This window comes from Pseudonaja textilis, chromosome 3, assembly GCF_049901715.1.
Source record: "Pseudonaja textilis isolate UNSWEBS1 chromosome 3, rPseTex1.2, whole genome shotgun sequence".
Taxonomy (NCBI): Eukaryota; Metazoa; Chordata; class Lepidosauria; order Squamata; family Elapidae; genus Pseudonaja; species Pseudonaja textilis.
Window position 1 is genome coordinate 186988405 of NC_141992.1, and position 20187 is coordinate 187008591.

Here is a 20187-nt window from a genome sequence, read left to right on the forward strand (position 1 = left end):
AAGGTGAAGCTAATATATGAGATAGACTCATTACATGCAAAGCAAGATAGTTCAAGCCGTGATTTGTCATAATTGTGATGATTATGACTTACAGCTCATGAAAACCCCAAATCCACAATCTCAGAAAATTAGAATATTACATGCAATCAATAAAACAAGGATTGTACATAGAACAATATTGGACCTCTGAAAACTATAAGCATGCATATGTACTCAGTACTCAGTTGGGGCCCCTTTTGCAGCAATTACTGCCTCAATGCGGCGTGGCATGAAAGCTAGCAGCCTGTGGCACTGCTGAGGTGTTATGGAAGACCAGGATGCTTCAGAAGCGGCCTTCAGCTCTTCTGCATTGTTCTGTCTCATGTTTCTCATCTTTCTCTTGGCAATGCCCCACAGATTCTCTATGGGATTCAGGTCAGGCGAGTTTGCTGGCCAATCAAGCACAGTAACCCAGTCATTGAACCAGGTTTTGGTGCTTTTGGAAGTGTGGGCAGGTGTCAAGTCCTGCTGGAAAATGAAGTCAGCATCCCCATAAAGCTTGTCTGCAGAAGGAAGCATGAAATGCTCCAAAATCTCCTGGTAGACAGCTGCATTGACCCTGGACTTAATTAGGCACAGTGGACCAACACCAGCAGATGACATGGCTCCCCTAATCAACACAGACTGTGGAAACTTCACACTGGACTTCAAGCATCTTTCAGTGTGTGCCTCTCCATTGTTCCTCCAGACTCTGGGTCTTTGGTTTCCAAATGAGATGGGAAAGTTGCTCTCATTAGAACAGAGGACTTTGGACCACTGAGCAACAGACCAGTTCTGTTTTTCTTTAGCTCAGGTAAGACGCTTCTGATGTTGTTTGTTGTTCAGGAGTGGTTTGACAAGAGGAATACGACATTTGAAGCCCATGTCCAGGATCCCTCTGTGTGTGGTGGCTCTTGATGCACTGACTCCAGCCTCAGTCCACTCCTTGTGAAAGTCCCCAACACTTTTGAATGGCCTTTTCCTGACAATCCTCTCCAGGCTGCGGTCATCCCTGCTGCTTGTGCACCTTTTTCTTCCACACTTTTCCCTTCCACATAACTTTCTAGTAATGTGTTTTGATACAGCACTTTGGGAACATCCAACTTCTTTTGCAATTACCTTTTGAGGCTTTCCCTCCTTATGGAGGGTGTGTCAATGATGGTTTTCTGCACAACTGTCAGGTCAGCAGTCTTTCCCATGATTGTGATTCCTACTGAACCAGACTGAGAGACCATTTAAAGGCTCAGGAACCCTTTGCAGGTGTTATGGCTTAATTAGCTGATTAGAGTGGGACACTTTGAGCCTAGAATATTGAACCTTTTCACAATATTCTAATTTTCTGAGATTGCGGATTTGGGGTTTTCATGAGCTGTAAGCCATAATCATCTCAATTATGACACATCATGGCTTGAACTATCTTGCTTTGCATGTAATGAGTCTACCTCATATATTAGTTTCACCTTTTAAGTTGCATTACTGAAATAAATGAACTTTTGCACGATATTCTAATTTTTTGAGTTTCACCTGTATTTTAAGACGACACTGCAACAACGAATTCACACCCATAGCTTTAGTACAGTGGTACCGTGATACTCAAATATTTTGAAACTCATCCAATTTGGTACTCGATGCATTTTTGATGCAAATATTTTGTCCCGGTACTCAACACACAAGCTAGAACTTGCTATCTTGTGACTCACTATATTATTCCTTAAAAAACTGTTTGGTACTCATCATTTTGGTACCACCCAGAACCAATGAGTACCGAGGTACGACTGTAGTAGGAACTGCAGATGGTGAAATGCATGAACTCTTCACCTATAAAATCAGGGTCGGTTTCAAACTTTCAATTATCCTTCACTATACCAAAACGCAACCAGAAAACAGGGAGAAAAGGATTTCTTTTTACCATAACGAATTTCAATCAAGATACCCAAATAAACCAAGAGTCACTCCCCAAATCCCCAGACTAAAAAACTTACCCATTTGCAAAACCTTTATGTTTTAATGTATTTATAGTTCATTCATAATCAACCAAAGCTTTTACTTATATAAAAAATAATCATCAGCACACAAAATCAAGTTAACGGCACTCAGTTTGCTGCTTGTGAGCAAAACAGAGGCTTGGACAGTGCCCTTTCTATGCTGTTCTGAATGACCCAAATACGGAGAATATGTAGTGTAAATATCAATGGCAGCATTGTTTAAGTTCGATATAACTTCCTGGGGGGAACAGGGAGGGCCAATTCACTCCATTTTGTTCTCTTTCCCAGACATATATCACTTACATCATTTATTGCGATGTCACAAGGCAAGAAAATGCAAACCCACTGGGCCAGCCCTCAATCAGTAATGAAGATAATACAGCAGGATTACATAGCACTTAGCAATAGCACTTATATACCGCTTTAGTGCTTTACAACCCTCTCTAAGTGATTTATAGAGTCGGCAAACTGCCCCCAACAATCTGGGTCCTCATTTTACCGACCTCAGAAGGATGGAAAGCTGAGTTGAGCTTGAGCCGGTCAGGATCAAACTCCTGGCAGTGGGCAGTGGGCAGAGTCAGTCTGCAATACTGTATTCTAACCACTGTGCCACCACCGCTCATCTACTGTCTTGTCACATAGGAATACTGTTTTTATGTCCCATCTGTTCTTCTTTTCCACTGAGGGCAAGAATCAGAAAAGGGGTGGGTAACACAAACCCCACCCTCAAATTCACAGAGGATTCACAACTTTTTCAGTGAAGCCCACTTGCCCAGGGATTTGTATCAATCTACTTCACACCAAAATTACGATATATCTTAATCAAAGGGCTGCCATTCACTTGTCTTGGCATCCCTTCTTTCCCACCAGCAATCTCTTTTGGTGCCTCTATCGCGAAAGTCAAATACCGTGTTGTTTTTCCTTCCTGTGAGGAAAAGAAACGAGGGTGGGCAGGAATCACAACACGCCGGATTGCACCATACTGTGAAATCAGCACAAACTCAGAGGATGAACTCCCAGTCATTTCTTCAACATTAGTTTCTATAGTAACCAGTCCCTAAGCCCAGACACTCGCAGCAGGGAATAATGCAAATTTTTCCCCCATTTTGCTTAGAAAGAAGTGTTATGATAGGAGCTGAGGAAAACCTTTCCAAGCGCCGCCATTGCAAAGAGAAGCAGTTTCTACTGTGCCCACTGCCAGTTACCCAGGGAGATACCAGCTGGTTACATATTAATGCCCTTTCATTTTTAAAAGGACGTTGGCCTTACCGTTGAAAACAGGCACTCATCAATCAGTATTCATTGACAATTGCAAATATTTTACATAATCTTCATTAATCAATGGGATTTGGGTCTCATAAAATGGGAATTTTATGTGGCTGACCTACATAAATGGAAAGCTAACTTTCCATTAAGCTAACTTGCATAACTTATCTGTTGCTGCAGTGTACCGCTTTAAAATTAATGAAGAGCTGATTTCACACAGATGAAATCAAAAAATCAAAATCTATTGAAATTTAAACTAGATCCCTTAGCTCTCTCATTTAGCCTTCTCATAATGGAGCTTTGGGCAAACATGAAGTCTATGATCTTCCAATACAGAGTCAGTATAGATATTCTGATTACATGAAACAACCGAGGCCTTGCACGCTGATCACTGCAAAGATCAATACAGAGGTAAAGTGTACCAAAAATCATTTCCCTAAGTCATGAACCTCAAAGCCTGGCTTATTTGTTTCATGTGGAAATAATTGTGGGGTTCTTTTTCAAAAAATATATATATATATTTTTAACAATGCAAAAGATAGCAATGTTTGTACTGAACTTTTCAAGCAACAGTTCAATCAAAATATTTGGGTTGCCCATGCACCAAATCCATGACACCGGAATAAAAACATTCCTCAACAAAATAACTTTTATAATCTAATCCTCATTAATCGGAGATAGCATTTGGAAATGGAATGGGGTTAGCATTTATAATAGAGCCTTAACAACCTGTTCTTTCAAAGAAAAAGAAAAAAGAACCACAATCTCAAAAAAAATCTTGAGATTTGGCTCAGAGAAAAAGCCAGTTTTGCCTGTGAAAATGAAAAAAAAAAAGGCTTGTTTTATATACACTCTGCAATCCATTTTGAACTATATGATATTTGGTGAGCTTCCCTCTATTGAAAATGCTCCATTCATCAGAGTACAGGTAATACAGGAACCAAGAGCAAGGAAAGGAGGAGGCGAGGAAGAATAAGAGAGGGAGAGAGAAAGGAGGGGAAGAATGAAAGGAAGGAAGAGAGAAGGGGAGGAGGAGGAGGGAGGAAGGACAAGAGAGGGAGAGAGAATGAAAGGAAGGAAGAGAAAAGGGGAGGAGGAAGGAGGGGCGGGAAGGGAGGGAGGGGAGGGAGGAAGGAAGGACAAAAGAGGGAGAGAGAAAGGAGGGGAGGAATGAAAGGAAGGAAGAGAGAAGGGGAGGAAGGAGGGAGGGAGGAAGGAAGGACAAGAGAGAGAGAGAGAATGAAAGGAAGGAAGAGAGAAGGGGAGGAAGGAGGGAGGGAGGAAGGAAGGACAAGAGAGGGAGAGAGAATGAAAGGAAGGAAGAGAGAAGGGGAAGAGGAAGGAGGGAGGGAGGGAGGAAGGACAAGAGAGGGAGAATGAAAGGAAGGAAGAGAGAAGGGGAGGAGGGAGGGAAGGAAGGAGGGAGGAAGGAAGGAAGGACAAAAGAGGGAGAGAGAAAGGAGGGGAGGAATGAAAGGAAGGAAGAGAGAAGGGGAGGAGGAAGGAGGGAGGGAAGGAGGGAGGGAGGAAGGAAGGACAAGAGAGGGAGAGAGAAAGGAGGGGAAGAATGAAAGGAAGGAAGAGGGAGCGGGAACGAGGAGGAAAAAAAGGCAGGTGCAGAGGGGGAAGCCTTGTTGTGACAAGTTGATTCTTGGCACAAAACAGCAAGATAAATAACTGGCTTGTGAAAAACCTGGTGCACAGAAAGAAAAAACAGAGATAGATTATGTGAAGGGCGTACGATGCAGCTGAGCATACAAATAAGGAGCACATCATGAGTAAAAGTGTTCCACAGTGATCAACCTTGCCCATGCACAAAACAAACCTCCGCTAATGAGCAAGACTTTCTGTACAACAGGAATGTGTGAAAATACACAGAGGCCTTAATCCTCCAGGGATGAAGGGGACATCAGAGAGCAGGGCTCAGGAGCAGCTTTGGAAGGAAGATTGCATCATAAGAGAAGGAAATGCCTAAGCAAGAAAATCAGCGCCACTGGCCATTGTGTTCAAGGATTAAATAAAGCTGCTTTTGATGTGCCAACCCTTAATTTCCCAAACCCGTCATCTTAGGACTTCTTATACCCCTGACCTTGTTTTGTACACAAATAACGCAGGCAGAAGGGCGCAAAACGGGTTTGCCCATCCGATTTCAATTTTTAGGGTATAATTTGCATCACAAACCAGAGGCTTGTGCCAAGAATCTTTTTCAAAAAAAAAGAAGAAGAAGAAGAGGAGAATTTCTTTAAAAGAGGGAATTTTGTGTGCTTATGTGAATGAAATCTGGGCGGCCTTTATGCTTCGTTTGGCTGTATCTTTTTCCTGCCTCAGGCTTTGCCCAATTCCTTGAAATATTTGCTTCTTCCTTATGAAATTGTTGATTCAAATCCTTGACCTAAAACCAGCGATGAAGCTTGATGCAAGGTTATTAAAAAGAAAGACCCAGGGGAAAAAAAAAAACCCAGAAAAGTTGGGAAAGGTACAGGCAGTCCTCGACTTACGACTACAATTGACCCCAACATTTATGTTGCTAAGCGAGACAGTTAAGCGCGTTTTGCCCCTTTTTATGACCTTTCTTGACACGATGGCTAAGTGAATCACTAGAGTTGTTAAGTTAGGAACATGGCTGATGAGTGGCTTCCCGATTGACTTTGCTTGTCAGAAGGTTGCTAAAGGTGACCACAAGACCCTGGACACTGCAACCGTCATAAAGACAAGCCAGTTGCCAAGCAACCATTATAAATACAAGCCAGCGTTTTGATCCCATGACTGAGGGAATGCTACGATGATCGTAAGCGTGAAAAACAGCCATAAGAGTTCCTTTTTTTTCAGTGCCATTGTAACTTCAAACGGTCACTAAACGAAGGACTACCGGTATAAAGAAGGATAGCCAAAATCTTTATGTAGCCACAATAGTTCGCTTATCCAAAAACCTCTAGAATGATTGTGGGGATTTGTAGCCTGGAATGGAGGTAGATTCTTGTCAGAGGTATGTGAAATGCAGAGTATTTTCCTAACCTTATTGTAGCAAGGCTATAACTCTATGGTATCTGTTAGGGATATACCCTAGCAAGATCTGCAGGGCAGTCAGGCAGGCAGGCAAAATATGTGAGATAAGTGTTGTGTAGCTTACACTCAGTAAGCCATACACAGTGCCAATTAAAGTAGTTTTATTCCAGCAAGAGTTAAAGCATAGTCAAAACAGTCCATATATCATTCACTTAGTTCAGTCCGTCCAGGGATTATTCATTTGCAAATTCCAATGTCCAAAATGAGAGGTCGGTACACTTACAAAATAACAGTCCGGTGATTTATCTCCTCGCAGTAGAGAGAGATATGCAACAAACTCAGAAAACTCCTCTCTTCCGTTTGCAACTCCAGTAATTGCCAGCAAAGCGTCAGGGAATCGTCAGCGTCTCTTGCTCCCTCTTATGGTGGTTTCACACCACACCCAAAATACATGCTTTGCATTTAAAGTGACACACACTTTAAACTAAGAATCATAGCTTATATATATATTATCTTACCCAAACTAGTTAGGTGACCAATGTTATACCTAACAGTATCCATTAAAGTTAATGCAGGGATCTTGTCAAGCACCAGGGAAATCAGGAGATTCCGGCAGTTCAAATGAGCATAAAGATTTACCGGAAGCTTAAGCTCTCTACGAAAATCTGAACTACTAACAGTCAAGGGAAATGAGTGGGAGATAAGAAAGGAATTCAAGGTGGGCTGGACTTAAGCTCTCCTGTGGGAGCGCAGGGACTCATGACTGATGATACGTTTGATCCCTCCCTCGGGCTCAGCCTGTTTATCTCCTACAGAACCCAAAATCAATAAAAAGAAGAACACGGCATTCATCACCACCAGATGCCCAAATGAGTAATGCGTTTGGCTATGAAATCAAGAGCTATTTAATATCTGTATACCACCTTAAGAATCACGGACAACATGAATACTAGCTGCTGAGAAGTAATAATGAAACTAAACGAACATGCTGCTTTCCTTTAATAATTAGCAGCAAGTACATGTTTTTGGCAACCGTTGCCATCCCATGCGTCAGATTTATGAAAAGAAAACCTTCTCCTGTTTGGTTGCATCAATTACTGTTGCCATGGCACCCATTACCTGATTTCTAACGCATCAAAAATTGATGGGGAAACAAGACTTGAAAGTAACAAAAGCCCTGCTTTCTCTGGGGAAAATAGCCCTAATTATAAATATTTTAGAAATTGAGATTTGCCCCCCTACCCAATCTTTTTTTCTTTTTTTTTTTAAGATCAGAAGTAAAATTCAAGCATTTGAAAAAGCTGGGCATGTTACACTTTCCAAAAATGCAGGTTTTGCTCTCTCCTTTGAACTTCCATCTTCGTCCCTTGTTTTAGATTTGTTTTAGGTAAGTAGAAAACCTCCCGCCTTGGAAAAAAAAAAAAAGGAAGGTAAGCAAGATTTTAAAATATTAGCTGCAAAAAAAGTTCCTGAAATGTAAGCCTCAAACCAAAGGAGGCATGAGCGAGGAAAAAGAAACACACAGAAAGCTGCTTTTAATCACAATTTATTTATTTTTATCTTTAAATGCAAGGTTTTATCTTTAAATGCAAGGCCTGACCCACTGCGTAGCTTGCATCCTTCTGAAAATGACTGTTAATGGTGCCATCGCCATCAAAGGAATTGAAAACAGCTCAACTGGGCTCATGCTAAGCCCCATTTATGCAAATGGATATCTAGGGAATGTTGCAATGGGTCCCAGAGGGGGGAGGAGAATATCCTAAACCAGAGATCATAAGATCTCATTTCCAAACAGAAGTCTGATGCAATTTAGAAAGTGCTGGGCAGATTTCCTCTTTTTCAGTGTCCCGTCCAAAGAATGCTGACAAAGCTTAGCTCTTTCTATTTTCCTTACATAAACAAGGGCTTGAGTCTATCGTAAACATTTTCTTTAAGAAATCTGAAAAAGGGCACAGTTCAGGATTAAAGAGATTAGAAGAAATTAGATAATTCAGGCAGCTTCAATTGGATAACTCTCCAAATTCAAATAAACACCACGCTTTACAGGCCAAAAATGTACCCTATCACCTTCAACTTAAGAAAAAAGATTAGATAGGATATACTTCTGGCCATGAATGACTAGATTATCCAATTGCTGTATCTATTCTTGTTAGTCATCATCATAAAGGTAAAGGTTCCCCTCACACATACGTGCTAGTTGTTTCCGGCTCTAGGGGACGGTGCTCATCTCCGTTACAAAGCCGAAGAGCCAGCGCTGTCTGAAGATCCCTCTCCGTGGTCATGTGGCCGGCATGACTAAACGCCAAAGGCGCACGGAACGCTGTTACCTTCCCAACCAAAGTGGTCCCAATTTTTCTACTTGCATCTTTACATGCTTTTGAACTGCTAGGTTGGCAGAAGCTGGGACAAGTAACGGGAGCTCACTCCATTACGTGGTGCTAGGGATTAGGGATGTATCATCATTGCTATGCCTTGTTTACATATACTAGTAATCTGCTCTGCACCTTCTCTTCATTTCCACTGGCATAAATATGCATCCTATTGCTTGAAGACAAAATAGTATTTTCCAAGTCACTTTAGATTTAGTTTCCACAATGTACACCTTTTTTACGTGATATAATCTTTTCAAAGAATCCAAGGCTTCCAAAGAAGGAAGGAAAGTCTGTTGGAGTTTATGTATTATGTTTTTAAAGGTCCACAGGGGGAAAAAAATGCATCCATGCTGGTTACCATAGCGACCATTTAACCTATTGAACTGGAAATATCCTCCCAGGAAAAGCTCCTGGGCCGTATTAATTGGGACTGTGTGAACTCTCAGCTAGCTCTAGTCTTAATTTAAAAAAAAATAATAATCAATGAATAAGAATAGACAGGGTATCTGTAATGTTGTGGGCAGCTTCCTCCACCACTAATTAAGATTAATACAAGGTTCTTTCAGCCAAGAACAAAACAATGCAAAGTCACTGGATTCCAACTGTAACTAAAGATTAAACACGCTGATTTCTTTCATTCTTTAATTCCTCCTCTTACAAGAGGATCGAATTAAACAGTCATTGTCAGCAAACAAAGAAAAAAGAAAAGCTGGATGGGGTTTTATAAACTGCTCATTCATTGAACCAAACCTTTTCCAGTGCAGAAATACACATTGTTTAAGATCGTTCAGTTTTTTTTAATTATTAGGTTATGTTAAGTAATGCTTTCCAGCGATGTGTTTCCATGCTACTTTTTTAGGTGGGCGTGGGAACCTCATCTAAGATACTGTCAAAAGACTTTTTTTTATTAAATGTAGGTAAATGCACATTACTGGACAATCTAACACCTTGTAGGAAAGATTAGCCATTAAAACTATGTAAGGGGAACCAGGCCACAATGTTAACCTAAAATATAATTTAATTTAATTGGGAAAGAGTTAGTTTTTCCCTAAGCCATTCAACCACACACAAGGTTAAGTTTCCAAATTATGCTTTGTACAAACCAGTATCTGCAGAGTCCTTGATGCTCTCTAAGCCTGCTTGTTTTCATGCAGACGTTTCATTACCAAACTGCACAACATCATCAGTGCCACCCCAGCAAAGATGCTTTACCTAGTTTGATAATGAAATGTCTGCAAGAAAACAACCAAAGTCGGAGAGCACCAAGGACCCTGCGGTTTCATCCTGAGCTACAAATAGTCTCTTCTATTGAAACCAGTCGCTTTAATTCCGAAAAGCCCAAGCAGAGCCAAAAAGAAACAAAAGTTATGCCCCCCCAAAGCATCTGGTTGGCCCTTGCACGGAAGAATATAATAATATAAACTTAATTAATTAATTAAAGGAGCCTCTGTGGCGCAGTGGTAAGTGTGCAGTACGGCAAGCTACTTCTGCTGCAGCCAGCTGCCTACAATTCGGCAGTTCAAATCCCACCAGGCTCAAGGTTGACTCAGCCTTCCATCCTTCCGAGGTGGATAAAATGAGGACGCAAATTGTTTGGGGTCAATAGGCTGACTCTGTAAACCGCTTAGAGAGGGCTGTAAAACACTATAAAGCAGTATATAAGTCTAAGTGCTATTGCTATTGCTAATTAATTAATTTATTTATTTATTAATAAGAAAATGGTCCAAAAAGCACATTGTTTGGGGTCAATAGGCTGACTCTGTAAACCTCTTAGAGAGGGCTGTAAAACACTATAAAGCGGTATATAAGTCTAAGTGCTATTGCTAATTAATTAATTAATTAATTAATAAGAAAATGGTCCAAAAGGCACATTGTCCAGGCCCATCAAAGCTATTTTTTATAGCTGCTGCTCCTGCTTCTCCATAAATTTTTAACATTAAAATATCTTCTTAAAGGATTGATTGATTGATTGACTTGCACTTTCCCTGAAATTTAGAGATACTGCAGATTCTATATATAGGGGAAAAAGTCAAGCTGGCATGCGGTACAAATCCATGCACCCTAATTCATAACTTTCAGCACCATCGTAATTCTGAAATCGTTTTCAAATTCAATTTTATACCAGATTTACTTTTTAGAGGTGAAGTTGCTTGCTCTCGACATCGAAGTTCACTCTCATAATTTGATTAGTCATTCATCCAAGACCGGAATCAAAGGTCCTTTCCCCCTAAAAGGTATATAAACTCCTTGCAACAATTAACATGTACAATGCAAAATTAGTTCAGCATATTTTGAAGAAGTGCAAGGCCCATTAAATAGTTAAGTACCCACACACCTTGGCCATCCTCTTCTGAGTCCAGTTGTCTATTTTTAGGGTGGGCGGGGGGAAGGTGATTCAGAGAGAGGTTAAAACCCTTTCTAATTCTACTTCTCAATAAGACAGAATAAAAAGCCAAAGAAAATAAAGGCATGCTGTATTGAGAAACAGGGAGGAAAAATACAAACATCAAAGGGAGTATCAAAGGATTTGTTAACAATTGTACTTTGAAGCTCAATTGTCCATCCTGGAGGAAGTACTCGGCTTTCAAATAATCTCCCCATCAGTCTCATAAATGCAAACTCCTGGAAAGAGAGGAAGGGGGCAAAACGGAAGTAGAAGAGGGAACAATGGTACTTAAAACGCATCTTCCAAGCTTCTTCTACATGAATATTTAATACAGGCAATCAAAAGAATTATCAATTTCAATTCACCTCCTGCTGACTGAACCAAGGCCTAAACTAAACGGAACGTAAGGCGTTGTACTTTGCTCTGCCCCAACAATCCCAGACATAATACAATGGTTCATGGAACATGGGTTCAATCCTTTTCAATGCTCACATGATCAGATGTAAAGGTCTTCATTGGGTAGGTGAGAAACACTTGGGGCAGGGGGAAGAATAATAGGAATAAGTCATAAACATTTTATGCAGGGACTTAAGGCAGGTTCTTTGGAAGGATAGATACTGAAAGCTGAAGCTCAAATACTTTGGCCACCTAAGGAGAAGAGAGGACTCCTTGGAAAAGGCCCCCGTGTTGGGAAAGACTGAAGGGAAAAGGAGAAGGGGACAGCAATGGATGAGATGGTTAGATAGTGTCTGTTCTGACCCAACCCTGTTACCAGCAAGGAAATCTCAAACAAATGCAGCAACTCAAAACTTCACAGCTTTAATCTACAAATAAACTTCTTTGTAGATAAAAGATGGCTTGCAGCCAATTAGTCCAACCAGAAAAGCCTTGACAGAATTCTTCAGATAAGCCGGAGTGTCTACACATGATGCTGGGTCCATAGAGCTTTTTCGCCTTCTGCAAAGGCAAAAACCTTTTGAAACTAGGCTTATATTCCTGAGGGGGCGACGACACGAACGACACCATTACGTTGCATCCTTACTCCCGAGTCACCTGTGCTGCTCCAACTGTTCTCTTCTACAAATCATCCTGCGCTCACGCACACTTGGCACAGGCTCCTCGGGAACTTCCTCATCACTGCTTCCAGCCCCCATAATCCCTGAAGGCAGCAGTCCACTCCCTGATGGTCCCGGACCCTCATCTGAGTCCTCGTTCTCCTCTACCGTCCGCACCTGCGGCCGGCTAACCACAACTGCGTCATCGATGCAATGAACATGAATTTGAGCAAACTCCAAGGGACAGTGGAGAACGGGGGAAGTTGCTGTGCTGTGGTCCATGGAGTCACAAAGCATCAGACACAAATTTGCAACTCAACCACAACAAGATTCTCCAGCACTATGCAGAGAGGTACTGGTCAATGAAATGAGCTGGTGGCCCATCATGTATTCAGGATATAGGGTGAAGGCAGATTTAATCTATAAGTTACCTCTATGGTCACTGTTTATCCCCTTTACAATAGAAATAAAGCTTGAAGGGGTGATAATTTAACAACCGGTTCTCTACTCGGTTGCTGGGTGGGCGTGGCCTAGTCAACCTTCTGTACCACCCTGGAAGGGAAAACAGGCCATTGTGGGGGGGGAGTTGTTTTCACCCTTACTGGGCTCCAGCAACTCTCTGGAGACCGGAAACGGAACCTGCAGGAAGCCCAATTTTCCCCCTCCCTGAGCTTCCGCATGGGCCCTACACTTACCTGTGACCCAAAATTGGCTGCGTGGGGACTCCTGGGAGGGGCGGGGTGGGAAGAGCCAGCAGGGATGGGATTTGCCGGTTAGCTGAACTGGCCATAAAATTAACAACCGGTTTGCCTGAACCAGTGTGAACCAGTAGCAACCCACCCGAAAACTCATAGACTAAAATGGGCTGCTAACCCAAGTCCTGACATCGTGACTTGATTAAACTTGGAAAAGTATCCCCAAAGAAAGGTTACTGATATTTCTCTTTACATTACCTTGTTCTCCTTCACAAATCCTAAGAAACAAAACCCACTGGATAAATTGAACCCTCCCAAAAAAGATATGGTTGGAATGGAGAAGAATTCATCAAATCAGAAATTCTATTGCACACACATTTCCAAAACTTCGTTGTGTCTATGAGGAAATTAAGAGAAGAGAGATAGGACTTGTTTTGTTGAGTCCACCAAGTCAGATTTTGAACTCACAAAGGTTTTATTGCCGTGCCACGTAACTTCAGATGTGGTGAAGACATAAAACACGGATCATAACAGTAGTTTAGACCTGTTTAATAATAAGTGTACACAGGATTATTGTATACAGCCCTTTTTTGTCTTGCAAATCTAGTGCTCATAAAGGCTGATGAACAGCTCATGTGGTCTCCTGCTGACTTTTCAAGGATAAAACGCTTTTCTCAGCAGGATTGGCTGGGCCCTAAAATAGATTGCAACTTCCAGTAACTACAATAAGCACCGTTCAAGAGAGCTTTCAGCTCATTAGGGTTTCAAAATAAAATTTGCAATGTAACCCTCATTTTTGCATTAGGCAAGAGTAAGTCAGCATTTTTGTTTCAACTACCCACAGAAAAGGAATGCTTCCATGCAAGTCAAGTACACCACACCTTGTAACACATACAGTATTTCCATGTCATTTTGTGGATGTACCTTCTCATTGCTCATTGTGGATGAGTGCCAAGGGATGTTCCTTAGAACAAATTAACAACTTGGAAATTAAGTATTATTTAAGGCAGGAATAGGTCATTACCAAGCTGATTATGGTACCCGTCACCACTTTAGAACCTGGAGGTAAGGAAAGTAAGACGAGACAATATGATATAGTTGTTAATGCCTTATGACTTTGGACTGCTTCAAATCCCACTCCACTATGGAATTAGCTGGAGGAGTGTGGGTCAACTGTTCACACTCACTGCAAGTTACTCACAGATTTTTGTAATGGAGATAAAATGAGAGAACCCCTTGCCCCTAATAGAGATGGATATAAATCCAATTAAAAATTGAGTCACGGTAAAGCGAGTGCCTTAACTTTTTAAACAAAAAAAAAACAAACTGATTTTTGGGTTTATTAACGAGGTTTTAAAGCCTCTGTAAGATTAGGGGCACCAATTTATCATTTCATAAACCTCCATCTAGATCAGTTTTTTTTTCAATCTTGGCAAGTTTAATATTTGTAGACTTCCACTCCCACAATTGCCCAGCCAGCATGGCTAGCTGCAGAATTCTGGGACTTGAAGTTCACGCATCTTATGCATGCATCTTAAACTTGCCAATGGTGGGAAACCCTGATCTAGAAATTCCAAAACTGAATTCTCAAAACTTCAAAACTGATCCCACCAGTTTCTTCAGGCTGGACAGAAAACGACAAAATGGTGCCTAGGTCAAAAGGCTGTCTTTTTCCAGGGCTGGGCTGCTATGGGTTCGCCTGGGTTCAGGAGGACCCGTTGCTAATGTTATGGCTGATTGAGAGAACCACCAAATCCCACCCCTGGCTGGCCCTGCCCACCCCATCTCAGGAGTCTCCATGCAGCCCATTTTGGATGTGAGGTAAGTGCAAGGCCTGCCCGGAGGCTCAGGGAGGGGGGAAAACAGGCCTCCCAGAAGTTCCAGAAGTCCGGAAACAAGCCCATTTCTGGCCTCCAGAGAAGGTCATTTTTGCCCTTCCAGGGGCTTGAGGAAAGCCTCTGGAGTCTGGGGAAAGCGAAAACACCCCCCCCACCACGGTGCAGGAGGCCAACTAGGCCACGCCCACCATGGCCACTCCCACCCAGCAACCCGGCAGAAAACCCATTGCTGAAATTTTTGAAGCCCACCCCGTGACTTCTAATATAAAACCACCATATCTGAGTAGATGGCTAAAGCATTTTGAAGAGAGGACTGAAAGAGGAAGTTTTATGTTTGTATAAACCCCAAATTCCACCGAAGCTCAAGAGCCTGTCCAAAAATTTGCACTCGCAGCAACTATGCCTTCCTTAAAGTCATTATATTTGGGAAAAGATGACAGCCTAATTTATTTGTCTAGTCCAGCGATACAAACAGAATCTTGGTACTTAAGGTTGTGTCATGCGTAACATAATGTATTTCCTCCAGGAATAACCTTAATAAAAAGCAGCATATATGAGATTAAAATCATTACACCCAATTATCTTAATGATAACTTATTCCTAGACAGTCATCACTATAGGAACCATAATCCTATGTGAAGAAATTCACTGAAAATAAGCCATGCTACAGAACTCTAAAGAAATGAAACGCAGGCATAAACTTCATAGTCAAATTGTATCTGGACCTCACTTTGTGAAGCACTCATAGACAAATGGTTATGGAAACCAAGACCCTACATAGGACGTATATGAAAGCTAAAACCCAGGGTAGGTTTTTTAACTTGTTTCTAACAGAAGGCAGATATACATAACACAGAGAAGTTCTCAATGGCAACTGCAAAATATTAAGGAAAAAAAAATAAACATGACTTGGGAAGAAACTTTCAGAAACTCAAACAAACAGAAACAAACTGAAACATCAGCATGTGAGGAACTGCAGTATAGAATCTAAGGCTACTCCTTTGGATTTTTTTTTTTTAACTTTGCCCTTTGTAGTTTTTAGTATTTTGGAGGGGCCAATGTACTGTTGATCATATTATGGCATCAGTATGAAGCAGAATCTAGTTATAAAAAAAGAATGTTACAAATTTAATAAACACATATAGGTCCTTGATGTAAGACCAGTCACTTAGTAACAGTTCAAAATTATGACTTATCTACCTTGGGGCTACTTATGACTCAGATTCAGAATTTCAAGGGATTGAGGGGACTGTCACATGTCCAAATGTCAGGCACAGTGGAACCTCAGGTCGCAAATGCTCCTGTTCGCGACCAAATCGGGTGGCGAACAAAATCGGCACGGAAAGATTCCCTTTTCACGCTGATTTCCCCTTTGCTGCCCATTTTTTTTTTATTGCGCATATATGCAGTCTCTCATACTTCTGGACACGACCAAATCGGGTCACGACCGGAATCCAGGATTCAATTTTTTTTACTACCGGTTCTGTAGCCATGGCTTGGTGGGCGTGGCAGGGGGAGGATACTGTAAAATCTCCAGTCAGAGGTGGTATGTGCCAGTTCTCCGAACTACTCAAAATTTGCACTACTGGTTCTCCAGAACTGGTCAGAACCTGCTGAATACCACCTCTGGACTCAAGGCTCCACTGGCAATACAGACACATTTACGGCTGTGTTCCACCCCTGGTCATGTGACTGCATTGTGACAGCATTGCTTTACAACAATTTTGCTAAAAAGCCAGCACTTCCAGTTTTGAGCCAAACTGTCCCCAGTCAATCATGCTTAACTTTTTTGTTTTGGAAGGTGGGGAGAGAAGGTTGTGATCCATCCATTTTATGACTGTCACAATTTACTACCGTGCTGGGCAGGTTCCATTACGATTGTAAGTCAAGGACTGCCTGTATATGAAAATGCAATGGGGTGCCTGGTTTAACAGATGAACGAAACGGAAGGATGTCTATTATTCAAGAAAGTTCTTCAAATCAAAGAACAGATGGCACGTACATTATTTGCTTGACAAGGAAGGAAACTGATGCAAATAATATAATTTGTGTTATTGGCGGAATGGCATTGTTATATCCATGACACAAGTTGCAGAGGATATTTAAGCTGCAGCATGTAATCCGTTGCATCAAATTCTGGTAAAACATGGTTTTATAGTACACACAATTTGACTTGGCTAAATTTTCCTCAGTGTGTCTATCCACAACCCCAAAAATACTGAAGTACCCGTACATCATACATAGTATAAGTCAGTAATGGCTAGCCTTTTTGTCGTTGCGTGCCAAAAGTGCATGCACATGCGTGCTTGCACCCATAATACGACCCCCGTGCTCCTCCCGCCCCCTGCGCATGCGTGCACAACCCCCACCCCCCTGCACATGCGCATCTCCCACAGGTGCTCCGCCCCATGCATGCATGGCAGATACCCGAAAATTAGCTGGCTGGCAGGAGTCGTGCGCACATGAGTAGTAGAACTGAGCTGGGGCGACAGCTCATGTGCCAGCAGAAATAGCTCTGCATGCCACTTCCAGCACACCTGCCATAGGTTCGCCATCATGGGTATAAGTCATATAGAAATCATTTACTAGATGACAACATGTAGCTAACACCAAATGACTTTTAAAAGCTGAGCAAGAGGGATCTGACTGTTACTTGAATGGGAGATCAATGTGATAATATGACATTCTTTTTACAAGAGAAACAGACAAGCATGTTACATCACTGAAAACTTGAAATTTGCTGCTGGTAATATGCATGAAATGTGCAGCAATTACTGCGCAATGTAACAAGGGGATACATCACCCTATTAAGCCAGATATGTTTTAACCGTAGCTGCTGGCTAAGCACATTCAGCTTGGGTTATGTCACACCAAGCCCCAAACCACAGTTTTTAAACCACAGAAATTGGGTTCTCATATTATGTTAAGCCAAAAATCCAAGAATGTTACAGCTGCACAAAATGATGGCTGTTTTTAACTGCTTCGAATGAGACCTCTTTTTCTACAAAAAAAACAAAAAAAAATAACTCTGAAAGAAAATGACTAAAGTTACCTGTGCACTTCTTTTAAGGTGAAACTTGAACCTGGTTGACACTCCCAGAATTATTATCAATTGTGTATTATTTACATTTTCCAGAAAATGCATATTTGCATATTTGGAAAGGGAGAATCTATGAGATGAAGTCTTTTATATATTTCTAAAATATATTTTTAGAATGCTTATCTGTGAAGGCCAACCAATCTTCAAAAGGGCAAGTAAACCAATGGTAGCGCTAAATAGCAATTCTATCAACCTTAGAAAGAACTTGGTAAAACAAACAGAATTTTGTAAAGCAAACGTAACACACAGGTTTGAAATATAGCACCTTAAGATAAACAAAAAACGCATGCTTTGTTAATTAGCAATGGAATGCACCCAGGTCAGCCACAACCTTTTCTTGCTAATGAAGACACACATAATCCTTCCTTCACATTTCCCCAATGGGTACAAGCTTCAAATCTTCCGGAGTTCCTAGTCAGTTTGGAATTTGGGGAGGTGAAGTCTCAAAACAACTGCAAGGCACTAGAAGGATTGGAGGAACCACCCTACCCACAATAAAAGCCAGGTAATAGGACTGCAGTGAATATGCATTTTCAGTGGGTCTCGTATTGGATGGGATCCATTAAGAAGTGCTGACGAGTCAGCTTCAAATGCACTTACTCATTTGGAAACATAAGCAGGTGAACCTAAGAGTTCTACTATATGAAAAGCCTGTAGCTAAAGTCTTAGAAAGTAGCTACATCTCAGCTCATGGACTGTCTTGTATATTACAGGGAGGACACCTTACATCAGGGGTGTCAAACTCAAAGCCGGCGGGCCAGATTCGGCCTGCGGGGTGCTTAGATTTGGCCTGCGGGTCTGCCCTGGAAACAGTGAAGGACCGGCCCGTGGGGCCTCTGCCAGCAAAAGTGGAGCTCTGTTTTTGTTGGTAGAAGATTGCAGGAGGCCATTGTGGCCAAAAATAAGAGCCGGGGGGGGGGCACATGCAGCCCTACCGCGGGCTCTATTTTTGCTGGCAGAGGGCTGCAATAGGCTCTCGTGGCCGAAAATGGAGCCTCGATGAGTGAAGTCGAGATGGCCATGTCCCCTGCCCCCCCGGCGAGGTCAAACACAACACTGATGAAGCCCTCAATGAAATCTAATTTGACACCCCTGCTTGATCCAACTTGTGCTTATTTTCCTCTACTTCTGGGAGGGAGGAGGGAGGAAAAATATATATTTACACTGCATCTCATTTAATGCATTTGTGGCTTTCCTTCCCACTCTTTCCAAAACTCAAGACCGTAGACTTAATCTGGCCCAATAAATTTCTCTTCCAATAAAACGAAGCAGCCCTTTTGTTTCAAAGCCACAATAGCACATTCAGATGGCCAATGAAACCACACATGCCCGTTATTCACACCAAGCAGGTTTCAGTGACAGGTTTCTGGCTTACATTCTTTGAAGCCACGGGCAGAGATTCACACTCGGGGAGGGGAAAACGGAATACTCACAGATGTCTTTAACAGATATGCCATGGGTCCCAATAGCCAATTAACAAAAAAAAAAAAGAAAAAAAAAAGAGAAGAGGGAGACAGCACCTACAGGTTTTGCAGTCCACATACCAAACTGCTAAAGTTAAAGACAAAAAACCCCCCAAACTGACACATCTGCTTACCACGCGTATTGGTTGCCATGTCTGCTACTTTCTGAAAAGCGTCCAGGAAGGCAGCTGCGGCTACAACCGTCGTCCTAGAATACAAGCAGACAGCATAATATTAGAAACAGATTGTTGCAGTCTGTTTGGGTCACTTACACAAAAAGAAGAAAAAATACTATTAGACGGTAAAAAAAGAAGCTAATAAGACGGCTGTATATAGAACAAAGAAATGGTAATGGTCTTTTCGATCTCATTTGCTCCCTACCTTCTGACAAGCAAAAGTCAAGGGGGAAGCCAGATTCATTTAAGAGCATTTAGACCAGGGGTCCCCAAACTTGGCACCTTTAAGACTTGTGGACTTTGGAGACCTCTGATTTAGACTTATATACCACTTTACAGCTCCCTTCAAGTGGTTTACAGAGTCAGCATATTGCCCCCAACAATCTGTGTCCTCGTTTTACCCACCTCGGAAGGATAGAAGGCTGAGTCAACCTGGAGCCGGTCAGAATCGAACTCCTGGCATTGAGCACCGTTAACCTGCAATGCTGCATTCTAACCACTGCGCCACCATGGCTCTTAATAACCATGTTACTAATTTAACCACTGCAGTGATTTACTTAACAAACGTGGCAAGAAAAAAATCGTAAAATGGCGGGGGGGGGAACTCACAACAAATGTCTCGCTTACCAAGAGAAATGTTGGGCTCCATGGTGGTCATAAGTTAAGTACTTCTTTGTTGTCCAAAACGTAGCAGTAAGAGGTATATTAATAAAGGTAGTCTTCGAATTATGACCATTTGTTTAATGATGGTTCGAAGTTACAACAGTCTTGGAAAAAGTGACATACAAAACCTTGTCCTCGAAGCCATGATTGTCGCGCACATCTCC

General features: G+C 41.9%; 1 protein-coding gene across 23 annotated transcripts in view; it reads right to left on the reverse strand.

The window, feature by feature from the left end:
* The window catches only part of MTSS1 (MTSS I-BAR domain containing 1), a 155122-nt gene that overhangs the window by 103727 nt on the left and 31208 nt on the right, over positions 1-20187 (reverse strand). For all 23 annotated transcript variants that reach the window (XM_087931698.1, XM_087931696.1, XM_087931689.1 and 20 more), the window contains exon 3: positions 19319-19392. In XM_087931698.1, the coding sequence (XP_087787824.1) occupies positions 19319-19392 (74 nt within the window). The remainder of the gene's footprint in view (positions 1-19318; positions 19393-20187) is intronic.